The 16,532-nt window shown below is 35.0% G+C and overlaps 2 protein-coding genes across 2 annotated transcripts; both read left to right on the top strand.

The window, feature by feature from the left end:
* Positions 1–597: 597 nt before the first annotated feature.
* LOC132178766 (uncharacterized) lies at positions 598–1,285 on the top strand (the record flags this gene model as incomplete). Its single annotated transcript, XM_059591304.1, has 1 exon — positions 598–1,285. A coding segment is annotated over one exon (390 nt), but the record flags the coding sequence as incomplete, so codon positions are not given.
* A 5,506-nt stretch (positions 1,286–6,791) lies between these two features.
* LOC132177362 (MACPF domain-containing protein At4g24290-like) lies at positions 6,792–15,778 on the top strand. Its single transcript, XM_059589643.1, has 7 exons — positions 6,792–7,305; positions 9,733–9,971; positions 12,169–12,370; positions 12,449–12,526; positions 12,620–12,803; positions 13,411–13,577; positions 14,911–15,778. Exons 1-7 carry the CDS (start codon positions 7,054–7,056, stop codon positions 15,616–15,618), a joined length of 1,830 nt encoding a protein of 609 aa, XP_059445626.1. The 5' UTR covers positions 6,792–7,053; the 3' UTR covers positions 15,619–15,778.
* The last annotated feature ends 754 nt before the right edge of the window (positions 15,779–16,532 follow it).

The raw sequence follows: 16,532 nt of genomic DNA on the forward strand, positions 1-16,532 counted from the left end.
TTAAATGCTGTTTCCACATGCCTTTTGGCATTAATCCCATAAACCCATTATTATTACGATTTATATATGTGTATATATAATTCTTGTATTCAGCTTCGAGACGAAAAAGTGGCAGGAAAAAAGTGGAATACTCTGATCCACCATGGGCGATGTCTTCCTTTCCAACCATTTTATTATTTTAATATTCTCACATACCCATATGTATATTGACTTAAAGGACCCTTTGGAGATCCTGGCAGTTCTATTAGCATTAAAAAAATGTATCTGTTTACTTGAAGCCCAATACCAAGTTTTGGTCATATAGAATATAAAAATCCAGCTTCCTAGCGAAATCTCAATATTGTAACTGAAAGAAACTGCGTTCGCTTCTATTGTTTGATTGTTTATATATATGCTCATATCTCTGCTGATCTTTTGAATCACTTTATCAAGTGCCTAGGAATCGATCAAAGTAGGTTTAAGATGGCGTTTGTAGGGCATGAATTCATAGGTGTACAGGAAAGAATGTTTGTTAATTGTTATGTTATGTGTACTAGTTGTTTCATGTGATAACAAGACCCCCCCCCATTCGCCTTACTCGGAAAGAAAGGTATATAATTGAGGTTTCATTGTCAATCGTCTGCTTTACTTTTTTGTTTTGGTGCATCTGGGTGTGCTTGTGAGTTTCAGGTGGGAGAAGTGGGAGAGCTGTCCGAGATATTTCAGTGGAAAGGGGAGGTTCCAAGAGGACTGCCTGATTGGAAAGACGAAGAGAAGCAACACCTGGGTGAAGAACTGTCAGACGTCTTGCTCTACCTTGTCAGGCTTTCTGACATATGTGGCGTTGATCTTGGTGAAGCTGCTCTTCGTAAGATAGAGCTCAATGCTCTTAAATACCCGGTCAAGGGCTCCTCCAAAAAGGAGAAGCTCACGCAAAACAGCGCAGCTGATGACAACAATGGTAATTTTAATGGCGGTGTTACAGGCATCAGCAATAGTGACAGCTAAGGCAGGGAGTGATGGGGTTTGATCTTTATGTCCCCTCTTGACTTATTTGCACCCTTTTTAGCTTCTCAAAGCCTTCTCTTTTATTGTTGTTTATGGGAAAATGATTCTCAGATGTTATATTATAGTGTCTTGTAGTTATTTTCTTAAGGATGATTTGGTGGGGTTGCGTGGAGATTAATAGGGGAGATTAGTGGTTGGGGTTTCAGGTTTGCATTAGAACGACTTGGGGTGGCGTGCCACTGTGTTCCGTGACACTGTTCTTGGTGCTATGTGATTGCTGTTCTTGGTTGGGGTTTCACTTTATCTGTATACTGTTTGAAAGTAACTTAAATGGGACTCATGGGTTGTGTCATAAACCCATCATTTGACGTCCTCCAATGAGAAATTGCGACCTCAGCTTATCACAATTTAAGAGAAGAAAACAAACACATTCAATCCCATCCAAATTTATTAAAAATTAAAAAATTTCACTGCACATATATATAGATGTGATATGTTGTGTTTGTTTTCCTTTTCTTAAGTTGTATTAAGTTGAGATGTCAATATCTTATACGGGGCCACAGTCTCTTTAAAAGCAGCTCTCTTGATGTTTTAGGGATAGGTTTGGTTACTTTTGGAGTCAGATTTGCACCAATTTCTTCACACTTGCGGCTTTTTAAATTATTTTTGAACAAAAATCCAATAAAGATTTTTCTTATATCCAATGAAAGTTTTAAAAGTAAGCTTATAAAGAAGGGATGCGAAATAGGTATAAAGAAGTGAGAGTAAATGTAGCATTACTTTTAACATCTAACTTGCATTGCATTTTGTTGTAAATCTCATCGTCCTGAGAAGTATTTGTTTGTTTCAGATCCACGGTATGGGATTTTTTGTATACAAATAAAGTGCGAATTTGAATAGATTCATTTGAAATAGTCATGACCATCATTTGGCTTACATATGGTAAATCGAACCCATACTTTTAACTTTGCAGAAAGATTACTAGTTTCATGGCTATGGCCTCTGAATACACTCTCAACAGTTGTGGTTTAACGTGCGAGAGGTACATCCAATGTTCTGACCTTCACCTTTTCCAGCCCTTTGCTGACACTCAGAAGTAATGGTGTATTGGTATAGTCTTGGTTCAATCAATTTGGGATCACTAAAATTAAGCCCTTTGGTCCCAAAAATTAAGGGCTGCGGGGTTGTATTTGACCTAAACAGGTGGGTTATGCATCTTAAATTGGTCCCGCAGCCTCTTGTGTTGTCTAAATCTCAGTGAAATTCAAATATTGTAATTCTTGGGGATGCTCATAATTTTCTTGTTCGTAGAATTTCTATACAATTTTGAGATACTTTCCTGTTGTTATTGCTTGAATTTTCTTGATTAATAGTTGTTAGAGAAATGGCATATGATTAACTATTTTAATTACTCTATACAAAACAAAAGCAAAAACAAAAAGGAAATAAAAGGAAAGACTTCTACAGTTCTACTGGGAAATTGTAAGAGATGGGGGGAGTCTTATGCATAACAAAACTTGTTTAGTGATAATCTCATGGAGGATCAAGATTTTCTTTTCACCTGCAATTGTATTTTCTCAATTTTTGTGTTCACAGGAGATAAAATGATTGACTTTTAATACAGAATTTTGAGTTAAGGTGTCACTGTACATAGTAACAAACAATAGGGAAAGCAATACCATGGAAATTCCTGAAAAACAAGTGGGGTGTAATGAGGTGTGAGAAGTAAGATTCATAGAAGAAGAAAAAAAAAAGTTTGGTGAGGGAAAAAAAACCAACGACTAGAAAACACATAGGATTCTTCCCTTCTTCCCTTCCCAGTCAGTCTTCACTCTTGGTAGCAGTACTCAGTGTTTTCTTTGTAGTCTCTTTCGGACTACATTTTTGGCGGTTTTGTAGATCTAAATTTAAATCTAGTTTTTCAAACTCAGATATACTTGTCTTTACCAGCTAAGGCGTGTCTTATCGGGAATGTCTACGATGCCGTGCTCCTTTGCTGCTGCTTGTATTGAGAATTTTGCTTTTTTCGTTTTTCATTTTATTTTTTTGTTATTTTTGTCTTGGTCTTTGGGTTAAGGACGTGAGTTGTTTTCCTGACCTTTTAGGCCGAAGAGGAGTAGATCGGTGTGGGGATTATCTCTCACAGCCGGTAAATAAAGTTTGAGATTTTGGGCTACCCATATCTTAGATCTACCATGTTTGGAGTAGATCTGTTTCATAATTATAATTGTACATGAGTTAACGGAAGTTGAAGTCATAGATAGTACTTGATTGTAAGAATTTTCTTGTTATATATATGATTTTGTAATCTCATAGTTTTTTGCTATAATTTATCAGATCTTTATGCTCTATGATGTAAGAGTTTTATACTTTTATAATTTTGATCATTTATTAATGAAATCTGACAAGATTCCCGGTCAAAAAAAAAAAATAAAAAAAATTGAGGTGTGCGAAACTATTGTCCCACATGACATGGCACATGTGAGAAACTATTACTCTTAATATTATATGGTTATCTAATCCTATTAGACTAGTCAAATAAGAGAAGCGGTTTCATAGACTCTTATTTTGGTGGGAAGCGGAGTTATAGTTAGAACAAGGAAATCGTTCTCTCTCTAACCTATAAAATTACACAATAGGATCAATTGAGATAAATATTTTTTAAAATCATTTTTGACGCTTACCTTTTCAGATCAAGATTCAATGAAGGTTTTGTATGTCTTGAAAATCATGACGGCTAATGTTATGAGATTTATTAAGTGTTATATAAATTTATTTTACATGAAAAAGTAAGAAAAAGGTGGAGAGAGCAAAGCACAATAGTCCTTTTAAAAAAACAGTAACAAAACAATGGTGGATATTACATCTACAATTAGCTTTGACTAATGCTATGAACACTTGGTAAGAGCTTTTTGTTTAAGGGGGAGATTGTTAAGTGTAAAAATGTGAGTGAAAATAATTAAATCTCACATTAAAAATATATTATAAAAGTGAGTCGTCATTATAATACAATTGGGCTTCAACCTATTAACCTAAACTCTTTTGGGGATCATGCATCGAGAATTGGGCCCTATTTTACCAATCAATAACTCAAAGATTCAAGCAATTGGACACAAATCACAATCAACCTAAGCAACAAATCACTTGCAAAAGTTGTTCTGCTGATGACGTTTTCCTAAACAAACATCAACATCCGTATCGGCTGTGTTCTTCCTTAAAGGCTTGGCAACTGTTCTAAATTTCACACAAATCTTCCTAAACATATCTCAGGAAAAAATTCATCGTTTTAGTATGTGGTCGGACAGCTCAAAATTTATTTAAACTTTATTATATTAATTGTTCAAATCGCTAATGATTTAGACCGCTAATGAATTGGTGTGAATTCAATTCTTTGTTTGTGTGTTTAATTTTGGGTTACAATCACTATTTCCATTATCCCTCATTTGGATCACAATCAATCACTTCTAACAAATCATCATCACCATTGTCTGCTTCTTCAAATGGGAAACCTCATGTTCAATGGGGGGGGGACATGAGTCAACAAAGGGTTGTTTTTTCTCGTCGGTATGTTCAGGAAAAGCTACAGTGAGTATCCCCCCAGTTGTTTCAACTTGTCGTGTACCATTGCACTGACATCCTTATCCAATGCCTTACCAATTCTTAAACTACAAGCTTCGAGACTTGTATATAAATTGACCACCATATGTAGACATGTTTGAATTTGAAAATTATTTTTATGTTTTAATGAGTGTTTTTGAATTTTGAATTATTTGTTAATATTTTATTTTAAAATATATATAAAAAAAAAACATTTTTAATTGATTTAGTTGTCACCCAAAAAGTAATTTTTTTTTTAAACATGAAATTATTAACATTTTTAAAGTTTTATTTATTTCGACGTAAAATATTTTTATTATTTTAGTGTCTATCTATGATCGGAAAATTTGGATAAATATTTTTATTTATTTAAAATATTTTTAGTTAATCGTAAAACATTCTCTTGCTTTCTTTGAAATGGTTTACATTTTTCACACACAAACTCCTCTCTTCGAATACCTTCTTCAATCGAACACTTATACCACGACACACCCAGGCGTCACATTCTCGTCTGCCGACACCAACTTATGAAAAAAAAAAAAAAAAAACATTTTACAGTTCCAAAATATTTTTGGTTGGTCGAATAAAGTTTTTTTAATATGGCTAAACACCAAAAAATGATATAAAAATGAAAAAGAAAATGATATAAGAATGATGTGACTTTTAAAATCATCACTAGCCACATCATTCTTAAAGTTATAAAAAAAAAAAATCATCTAAGAAAGTTTTTCTACTTTTAACTTTTCATTCAAAAAAAAAAAGAAAAAAAAAAGGAAAAACTAGCAGTGTTGTACACGTGCGGACGAGGAGATAAGTAGATTGTAACGACTGTGTTTGGCATTGGAATAAAAAAAAGGGAATGAAACGATACTGTAGCAGATTTGATTGATATGAAAGAAAAAAAAGTAAGGATATTTTGTATAAAAAATTGAAAAAATTTATTTTGTAGTTATTTTTTTATTTGAATAGTAATAAAACGTAATTGATGTGATTAAAAATAATAATTTTTAAATTAATTTTAAGAATGTTTTTCTTAAAATTTTTGAGTCCCGTATTATCCGGCCTTTGCCCAACAAAGCCAACAGTGACAGGTTGGACCCGACAAATTAGGTAACCAGTAGATAATCAGAGTTGACTTTAGATTGAAGGGAAGCACCAGTCAACACCACGTGGGGCCTTCTTGTATGATTCCTTGACACGGTGACACCCGGATGACTATAATAACGATATGCAAAGAAAATCACATCAAATACAATTTTTTTTTAAGTAGAACAAATACATATTTTTGTTAATGTTATTTAATAACATGTGATACGACTGCTAGATAATTTAATTTAATGATTAATAAAATTAACTAAAATGTTATTTTAGCTAGTGGGGCTAGCAAGAAAAAAAAAAAAAAAAATCCTATACGATTAGTCAATTTGACTAAAAAATTGGCTAGTTGTTACGGTGCTGAAGAAAAAAAAAAGAAAAAAAAAAAAGGTTCCTATAGCACTAGTCACTTTAATAATGCATAATGAAAAAATCAATTTGATTCTCACTTCTTTTTGAAAATAGTAAAGTAAGTAAACAAAGAAAGCATATTTTTAAAGGAATGACGAAAGTGAATAATTAAAATGCCGAGTCAGAAGTAAGTGCTTTAGAAAAAGGATTTGGACCAAGTGCCGTTAAAAAAATATGTGTTTCAACAATTTGTTTAAAATCACACTTTTTATTTATGAAATCGAATTAGGATATTTTGGAGAATATCGAGTTAATTATAGTGGAAGGGTATTTTTGTCTCTGAAAAAAACAAAAATACCTCTAAATTATAATTAACTAAATATTATCAAATTTAATTGAAATTGAGAGGATTATATTTTTATGAAATCGCAATACCAAACGCACCGTAAAACTATTAGCTACTACAATAAATTTGACTTAAGATTTTTTTTTTTTTATGACTTAATTAAAAGTTCTAACAAGTAGCCAAATAGGTATTGTTATAGGCACGCCAAAATAAAATAACTCTCCTTCTTGCTGTTTTGAATAAAAAAAGAGTGTTGAGATTTAATTTTGCTTTCGCTTTCTTTTAGTTAAAAAAAAAATGGAGATTAAATGGGAAAAGTTGAAAAAAGTATAGCAGTGTACGTGGTGTATTTAGAGAACAGGAGCCAATCAGACCACTGCAAATACTACTACTAGTGTTGTAGCTGTGGCATTGTGGCTCTTCGCTGAAGCTTCCTCTTCTGTCTCTTCTACTCAACGCTTCCCAAATTTTCAATACTCGGTATTTAATAAGACCTCTCCAACCCACTCACGTCTCTTCCAGAAACCCAGACCTCAGCAACAACGGCGTTGTCTAAATGGCAGCTATTGATGACTTGGTCAAGGAAGGCATGCACGGGGACTGGGCATTTTCAACTTTGAATACGAATTCTTAGACCATTCTTCTTCTTCTTCCTCTTCTTTCTGACTTTTTCTTGGATGGGGGAAGAGGGTGCCGAGAAGCCCATGGAGATGAGGGCGTTGGAGGCGTTGGGGAAAGGCTTCGATTTCGCCAGTGATTTCAGGCTCAAGTTTGCCAAGGGCGGTGGAAGGTTGGTGGTTGTCGATGAGCTTAACAAGAGGGACGTTGTCATTCCTGGCGGTGCCACCATTTCAGGAGTTCCCCAAGATATTCGATTTGATAAAGGGGATCGTCTCCGCTTCAAGTCCGATGTGCTTGAATTCAACCAGGTATTTTTTATTTTTTATTTTTTATATTTTTAATGTGCGTCTGTAGAGGTTTGATTAATGTGGCAATGCTAAAAAAAAGAAAAAAAAGAAAATCTTATTGTGGGTCAAGCGGAGCCAAGCAGAAAATGAGCAAAGAACTCCTATCTGCCTCTGGAGGAACAGCACTGGGTTTCACAAGGTAGAAAGGGCTTATTTGAATCTGGCAAGAATCAGAGGAGTATTTTGTCATGAATATTGGCTGGAGAGCTTGGCTATTTGTTGGAGTCTTCCAGTTCGACTCTGTGATTCAAGTATGTATTGGAGGCATTACTTGTGAGAAGGGCACTTAAAACCAGATTTTGTCGACCAGAAGCTATGGTTAAAAGGACCACGTAAATCGTTACGTTGGTAAAGCGGAGCCTTTTAATGATGATTGCCGACTGTGATTGGGAAAAGAGATTGAAAAACAATTTGTGATAGATAATTGTTGGGTATGCAGTCTAAAATGGATATGCTAGGAATTCCTGATTCTTCACGCTGTTATAGACTTTTATCTGCGGTAATTTCTGGACTTCCTCCTTCAAATTGGAAAATTGAAGCATTTAATAGGACTTGATGAGCTAGTGCCAACAGCGTCAGCATGGTGGTAGAGGATCAAAAAGTCGATTGCCAGGGAGTTTTTACTATTGATAAAAAGGGGCATGACGAAAGAGTTTGTAGGTATTGGTGGGGCTGATGCAATTTTCTTCGAACCATAAGAAGTTGTGGTAAAGGCTTTTGCCGAATATAAAAATGTTTTCTGCTCATAATAAAAATGATACATGAAGCCATTTTTGATGCCCAGATTTTGACCTCAGGTGGAACTTATTGGAGAACATATGTGTTGCACAAATTCTAAATCATGGTTATACGCTGGATCTTTTAACAATATATGACCTGCAGAAGAGAAAGTTGAAGGGGATCCAATGTCCCGGTAGCTTCCTCAAAGGAAAGCTTCTAGCTACAAATATGAGAATTACTATTGTGTTAGTAGTAGCCTTTTTAAAGAGAATAGTGTGGATTTGTAGGAATATGTTGTCAATTAAGGAGAAGTGCTACACAATCAAGGTTCAGGTTTGACTTAGAAATGGAAATACAGTTTTATGCCAAGTGTGTAGAGAGGTCATGATGAATGTGTTTGCAGTTCTAATATGCTTACGAGTTTCATGCTCCTGAAGGGGATGTGTAAAGATATCAATTCTAGTATCTACGACATTGGCGCGGTAATGGTGGGAAAAAAAAAAAATTCATTGCATAAGTTTGGCTAAGTTGTTAGCGAAAAAATAAACTAATAGGAGAGAAGATAAGAGAGAGTTATTATTTTAATCTGGTGTTTCCAATTAAACAAGGACACAGGTTTCTCACATGTCTTGATGGAATCTACCAAAAAGTGAAGGGGGTGGGGAGAATAGAAAAGAAGTTGATGGACTGCTCTATGCTCAAAGTTAATAAAAGCTTCAGCTGCATATCGCAGCCCTGAAGAATGCTAATGGAAGGGTTAAAACAGCTGTTTGGCAATAATTTATTTATATGTCCAGTGTTATTGGTAGATCTTTACTCCAAGATTTTGATTGTCATCTAAAAACTACTGAAAATGAGAAAGATAAAGGGGTAGTGACTTTTTTAATAGCCTCACAGAATCGAAGGTGGATTTAATAAGAGGTCACTTTCAATGATTGTGAAGGTTAAAGACATTATCACTATGCTCCTTTTGCAACATCTTTTTTTGGGTTTCTGAGCACTTTAGCCATCAAGATTCAGTATTTTCATTCCCAAATAAGTCCTTGCAACCTGTAAAAACTTAATCCCTCGTACCTTTCCAATCCTTTGGCTGCTGAAATCTATCAAGATAGTAGCCTAAATGCCCTCTATTGGTGCATGCCCTTACCCACGTCATGTCATTTTGACATGGGTATGACAAGGTGAAGTGAAGGGTCCAGGTAACATTGCAGTGCTCTAAGATTTCGTAAGAGATTGTTATAGCTGGAAATTGGGAAGTAAAGGGTGAATCTGGTGCTAGATATATAGGGCTATTGTCCTGCAAATTGCGGTGGTAATTCTAGATATATATAGCTGTTGTTGTGCATTTTCATTTTAATTATGTATTTATTTGGCTGTGGAGTTGTGCAATTTAAATTTGGTGTGACCAATGATATACATTAGGTTGCAAAATGTTATCACAATAGTTACAGGCTGCTCATGGCATTGCATGTTTATATTATTTCTTGATGTGAGATGTCTTTTGTGGGATTTTGATTTTTATATTCTTCCTGTAAGTGCAAATAAATGACTAGATATTGGGGTGGCATAATAGGTATTTTGGTATGATCTTGTGAAGACATTCTGTTTTTAAGCCTTATTTATAGCAAATTTTCCTATGTTTCATTACATGTCATTCTTTCTTTGCAGATGTCAGAGTTGCTTAATCAGAAATCTTCAATACGAGGAAAAATTCCGTCAGGCTATCTTAATGCTATTTTTGAATTAAGCGGGGACTGGTTTAATGACGCTGCAGACACCAAATATCTTGCTTTTGACGGATACTTCATCTCATTGTATTATCTGCACCTAACAGCATCTCCGTTAGTACTGCAAGAGGACGTAAAGAAGGCTGTTCCATCTCGTTGGGATCCTGCTTCACTGTCTAGGTGGTTTTCCCCATAATTCTATCTAATTATCATTTTGCATTAAGAATATCTCATTATGTATAAAAAATTGCACATATGATGGGAAGAATTATGCTTAAATTTTAACACACATAAAAAGAGAAGAATGCTTGCATAAATGCTGAATATCAGGACCATATCTAGATTATCCCTCCGAGGATCCCACTTCAGTAGGACTAGAGTAATTGCCTTTTTGTACTGAGTGAACTCATTAATACTTTCACTTGCATATATATCTTCCTGTCCTAATCATTTTCATTGTTGGGCTTGTCTCTAAGTTGAAGTAGGGTGAATTCTTCTTCACTCAACTACGTGCAAAACAAAATTTGATGCATTTGAGGTTTAACGTTATGGGAGGTTATGTGCGTTTGATAATATACTTATTACTTATAAAAAAAAAAAAAAATTATGGGAGGTAGAAGAGTCTGGAAAGTAAAATAATTTGGAGCTGAATGCATTTTAACAACATTATCTCGAGGCTGTTTTTTGTGCTGAAAGAATTCCTGATCTGATTGGCTGACTGCCTTAAAAATAGCTACCTTTTACTTGTAATCATTTACTGCTTTAACTGTGATTCTGTTTTTTCCCCTACTTTTTCGTTTCTAGGACATCTTTAATGCCTGTAAATTAAAATTTTGAAAGGTTCTATTTTCTGTATAGAAATAATTAAATAGTGCTTATGATGTGTTTATGTTCCAGACATATGGAAAAGCAATAACTTTCCATTGTGTAAACTCTGTAATAATGAAGATACCACTTGAGCATGAGGAGAATAAGAACTTTTGAAAAACTCTGGAAAATGCCAGTCAAAAAGCTATTGTCGGACTGGATTTCTATAGAACATAACAACTTGTCAACCATAGCATTTTTAGAGTCAACGGAATCACCTAGAGCTTCTTAACTACCTCTTGTGTTTCTAGATTTATGCTCTTCTTTTTCCGCAACCCATATACTTCTTGTATACATGGGTTGCGCCCCTCTGCTCGTTGTTTGAATATACATTATTTATCAAAAAAAAAAAAAAAAAAATTTTGATAAGTATTTATCAAAAAAAAAAAAAATTCCTCTTATATTCTTCAGATCTTATTTTTACTGTTTCTCCAGTTTTACAATTTCTTGATAGTTGTGTATCATACTTCTGATCTGCACCATATAATCCTAGAATTCTCTTCCTTATTCCATACATTTTGTTTAAACCCCCAAGCTTTTTGAAATTTATGGTTCTTGTGGAAAAACCTATTTAAAAGGAAATTTAGGAACATAATATAATTTTGTTAGTTGTAGGATGTACATTTGAAGCTCATCATGCATTCCCTTGAATAAAGTGTAGTACTTTTATAACATTTGCATGCTTCTGCTTAAGCATAAATATATCCTCATACTAGTCGAGGACTCACAAGACATTTTCCTTCATAAAAAACATTTCATGCCGTGAATCCCTAAATATCCTTTGTTGAATTCAGAATCATTACGGTAGCACTCACCAAAGGCTCCATCCAAATAATCAAGCCCATGAGAGTGAAGTTATTAGTGTTCTACTCTTTTAACTTTTTATCATTCCTAAATGGGATTAGACATTATAAACTTTACCTTCTTCCTAGCACCAAGTGACACATTCAGTTTCAAGTGGAATGATGAAAAACAGAAAGCAAAGATTAATTAAAAATGAAGGACACCCTTTCCCCCATCAAAAAAAAGAAAAGAAAAAAAAAAAAGAAAAAGAAAAGAACTAGAAAGAAGCCATGTTTTAGTTGTCCTGATTGAAATAATGTGTAAATGAGTTGAAGGGGAAAGACTGAAAAACAGAATATAACAAAGAGATGTTTTGCCAACATCTAGTGTTAGTTGGACTTTGAGGGAATTTAGTTTGCCTCCTACTTGTCAAATTGAAGCTTCTTTTGTTTGTTTCTACTTGTTTGTGTTTTGTGTGTGTGTCATGTCGTGTGGTGGAGGGGAAGGGGATGGAATATCAGTTACTGAAAGCAGCTTTGTGATATAACATTTTTTTGAACTGGATGTTTATTAGTACCATCCTATTTAGGCTCACCTAGTTTCTTAATATTAAACAATCTACTAGATATGTTTTATTACTCCTCGAAGCATGTGGGGACAATGGGTCATGCTTGACCTTGGGCTGCTTTCGGAGATGGATGCTGATCAATTTAATTTTATTAGGCAGGTTCATCCAGACATATGGGACACACATGATAGTAGGAATGGCTGTTGGCGGTCAAGACTTACTTTGTGTTAAGCAGAAACCCTCCTCACCCATTCCTCCTGCCGATCTCAGAAGATATTTGGAAGACCTTGGAGATTTCCTATTTTCAGATCAAAGAAGCCCTTCACTATTAGAGAGGAAAACAAGAGATGGCAAACAGAAAGTATTGCACTTCATCCTACTATTTGATGTTGTAATTCATTAGATGTATATGATAAATGAATGTAATTTAATCCTATAGGTTCCCGAGGTCTTTAATCGTGTACTACATTCAAGCACAATGCAGTTGAGCAGTACTTCAGAAACATCAAGCAAGGATGTAAGCCAAGAACTCAAAAGTATCTAGTATATACTATGGGTAACAGTTGTGGCTTGTGGATCATATTTTAGTTTATTTTCCAACTTGGAACAGGGCCTCACTATCATTTGTTCAAAAAGGGGAGGGGATGTGTTCTTGCATGGTCACTCCCATTGGCTCCAGACAGTGCCTGCCAAACCTGAAGCAATTCTCTTCAAGTTTGTTCCTATCACCTCTTTACTTACCGGGATTCCAGGCAGTGGTTATCTTAGTCATGCAATCAACTTGTATCTACGCTGTAAGTGCTCTAATTCCTGTCGATAGAATAGAGTTAAATGTTAAGTTTTTTAGTTATTTACTAATATCCATTGCACAGTTTTCACTAATACATAACTATTACTCATGATTGTTTCTGGTTAAAATTTATATCTCGACAGTTGGAAAATGTATTTTTGCAGGACTGCAGAGGCCAGTGAATGTAGAAACATTTGAGAAATTATATAAAGTATTGGTGAAAAGAAAGAAACTCAAACTTACTGGCCAAAAAAGAAAGAAGAAAAAAAATCCAAAAAAAAAGAAAAAACCTTATTGGCTTCATGTTGTTGTTATTGTTTTTTCAAACAATGACATGAAGATTTCTAAAGTGATAAGAGACAAATTGGCTTATCTTCCCCACAGGACTGACTATTGCAAAGAGCATAAGTTCCACTTGAACATTTATGAATTGGTAGAATTCATTGCAATATGGCATTGTAAAGTATCATATCACCTTTTCTTCATTAAGTTCCTATTTCATTTTCTGTATCTGTATATTAATTTCATGTAATAGTGCAGCTTTGACTTATCATTTGATTATCAAAAAACATAATGGGGCAGCTTTGATTCACTTATTCTTCTTTTTCCAGACAAGCCCTCTCCAGAGGATTTACAGCACTTCTTGGAGTTTCAAGTTCCTAGGCAATGGGCACCTATGTTTTGTGAGCTGCCCCTAGGGCATCAACTGAGAAAGGTGAATTGCCCTCACCTGCAATTCAGTTTCATGGGTCCTAAGATCTATGTCAGCTCTACCCAGGTACTCTCACCCTTTTTATATATGTCTGTATCCGCTAGCATACATGCACATGTTCTGTCAACCCTTTTGTGCCATTTATATAGGTCAGTCAGTTTTTATGTCTTGAATTTTGCTTGATAATATTCCATATAATCTACAAGTGGAAATAAAGGAGATAAAAGATCCTAAAAGCAAAAAGCTTTTTGTCAAGAATTTTTTCTTTATTAATTCTTAGTTTACAAAGTATAGCTTCCAGCAAAAGAAACTTGCAATTTTATACCAAACAATAAAGCCCAACTTATTCAACTATCTTTCTTCTTTTTATTTTTAATTTTTAATTTTTATTTATTTATTTTTTTAATTTATTTATTTTGCCATGATTTTCCCTTATGCCTTTTTGGCTGGTTATTAGAGTAAGAGACACATATGTGCGCAGGCACACACACATGCATCCATGCGTGCACACGCACATGCACAGAATTTTGGTTTTCCGAATGAGCCATTGGTTTCTTGTGCTGCATTAGTAGTTAGAAATTACCTGGTAGTAATATAGATGCAAAACCTCTTTATTAATAATGTAAATGTTAATGACTTAAATTGTTGTCTACGCTGATGACTTTAGATATGGCCATAGCTTTTTGAGTGGCATTCTCATGATTAATCCCCCTCTTTTTATATTTTATATTCTCTTGTTTCAATAATGGTTATGAGAGACTACAAACCACATACACACTGGATCATACTAAGTAAATTACAATAGTAGGGTTTCTGTAAATTGAAATAGGCTTACTACTATTTTGCAAGTAGGTGTTCCAAGGAAATTTTTACCAATTTAAAATTACCAGGGCCAAACGCAACAATAACAATATTAATAAAAAAAAATCCACATTATAAAAGCACTAGATAAACGTATCAAGCACATGGATTTTTGTTAACGAAATGGAAAACTTTTGAAGAACTCTTAAAAAAAAACCACTCTAGCAGCGCACAGCCACCAGCAAATTCCACTATAGAAGAAAATTGTTACAACCTGTTTAAGAACTTAACTCCTTTCCATGAAATGTTATAATGCAAGCCTGCCCTTACAGTAATGATTTTCAAAGTTTCAACTTTCAAAGAGAGTGTATCAGTACTTTTTCCCTTGAGTTAGCTACTTGTGCATGTTTCCTGAAAATGTTACCAATGTCTGGTTGGTACCTCTACCATCATAGTTCTAATGTGGTTCAGTTTTATGCCACTTCTATTCCATCATAGTTCATTTAATGTTGCATTACTATTTGTAAGAGTTGAGCAATATAAAACTTCAATTGTTCATTTTGGTAATTTTATGTTTATATTTTTTCTACCATTTCAGGTTTCCACTGATGAAAAACCGGTAGTTGGCCTACGCTTGTACTTAGAAGGGAAGAAATGCAACCGGTTGGCATTACATGTACAGCATCTCTCAAGCCTTCCAAATACAATGACCCTTTCTTTGGGTACCACAACCACAGGCAGCTCATTTCTCTGGCGAGGTTCTGATAATCATGAACTTTGTAACCAGTTCCTAGAACCTGTCAAATGGAAGAGATTCTCAAATGTGTGCACAGCAGTGGTTAAGCATGATCCCAGCTGGCTGCAGGGAGATTCAAGTGGTGTTTATATTGTAACCGGTGCTCAGCTCTTTAGTAAAGGAAAGTGGCCCAAGACGGTACTTCACCTACGTCTTCTCTTTACCCACTTACCTAATTGCTCCATCCGAAAGACAGAGTGGAGTGGTGCACCGGAAGGTTCTCGCAAGTCAAATTTCCTGATGAATCTGAGCACAACATTTACATTCACACAGCGGGCTGTTGCTGGTCCACAAAAGCACACTCCAAATATGCTGAACTCTGGTGTATACCCAGATGGTCCGCCTATACCTGTTCGTTCCACTAAGCTGCTTAAATACGTGGAGGCGGCGGAGGTGGTGCGGGGACCCCATGATGCCCCAGGGCATTGGTTGGTAACAGCTGCTAAGTTAGTCACCCAGGGTGGTAAGATTGGTTTGCATGTAAAGTTTGCTCTGTTAGACTATTGGTGAATTTTAGTTATCATTGTATAGTTAAGGGGAAATTAGTTCTTCTCATTGATTTTATTTGGTTGATTTGTCCATTTAAAAAGTTTTGAAACTGATGACATGTAGAATTGCTATAGCAGCGTATTTCTGTGCAGAAAATTACATTGGATGAGTGGCTTTTTTATAGGTGGATGTTGACGATTTTGTAAGCTGAGAGTCAGCTAAGTCTTGGATTTTCTTAATTGCAACTGCTTTGTAATGTGGCATCTTCTAGATTGAAACATAATAGATAAACAAAAACAAAGAAAAAGTACATGAATTTCCTGCCCAAATTCAGGCAAGAAATTTTAGGGAATCCCGGTCCCGGGGCAACGTATTTTTCTTCACAGCAAAATGGCTGTAAAAATTCTGTATTGATAACCTAGTATTCCTTTCTATCTTTCTGAGCTGTTTGAAAGAAACACTACTTTCTTCGCCAGAATGGACAGGAAGTGACTGTTACAGGCATGCCCTCAAAAGTGAATAACAATTTGGTAAAGCCGATTGGATGGCCTGGACATAATGATAGTGGAATGTGATTTAAAAAAAAAAAGCACCAAGGCTTCATGAAATAATTCAGCTACATGCCAAGTGCAAGCCATGATAATGTCTGGTCAGAGGTCACAACCAAAACGAACAAATGAATACTGAAATATTTGGAGAAGCTGATGAAAGGAAAGCACATGTGGGGCTCTGGGCACCCAAAGTTAAATTCACTAACCCTAGTTCATAATTATTGTATTAAACATCCCATTTTATGCAATTGATAACGGTACTCGGCCTATTAAAGTAAGAATTAAAGTAACTAGAAATTACTCAAATGATTTGATTTTTCTCGTGTGATGGGATACCAAAATCTGGATGAGGATATATTCCTTTCACCGACTGGGACACCCCCA

This window comes from Corylus avellana, chromosome ca4, assembly GCF_901000735.1.
Source record: "Corylus avellana chromosome ca4, CavTom2PMs-1.0".
Lineage (NCBI taxonomy): Eukaryota > Viridiplantae > Streptophyta > Magnoliopsida > Fagales > Betulaceae > Corylus > Corylus avellana.

Coding starts and splice junctions, on each gene's coding strand:
- LOC132177362 (XM_059589643.1), top strand. CDS start 7,054: ATGGGGGAAGAGGGTGCCGAGAAGCCCATGGAGATGAGGGCGTTGGAG. Junction 7,306..9,732: donor ATGTGCTTGAATTCAACCAG/GTATTTTTTATT, acceptor CTTTCTTTGCAG/ATGTCAGAGTTGCTTAATCA. Junction 12,371..12,448: donor CAAGAGATGGCAAACAGAAA/GTATTGCACTTC, acceptor TTAATCCTATAG/GTTCCCGAGGTCTTTAATCG.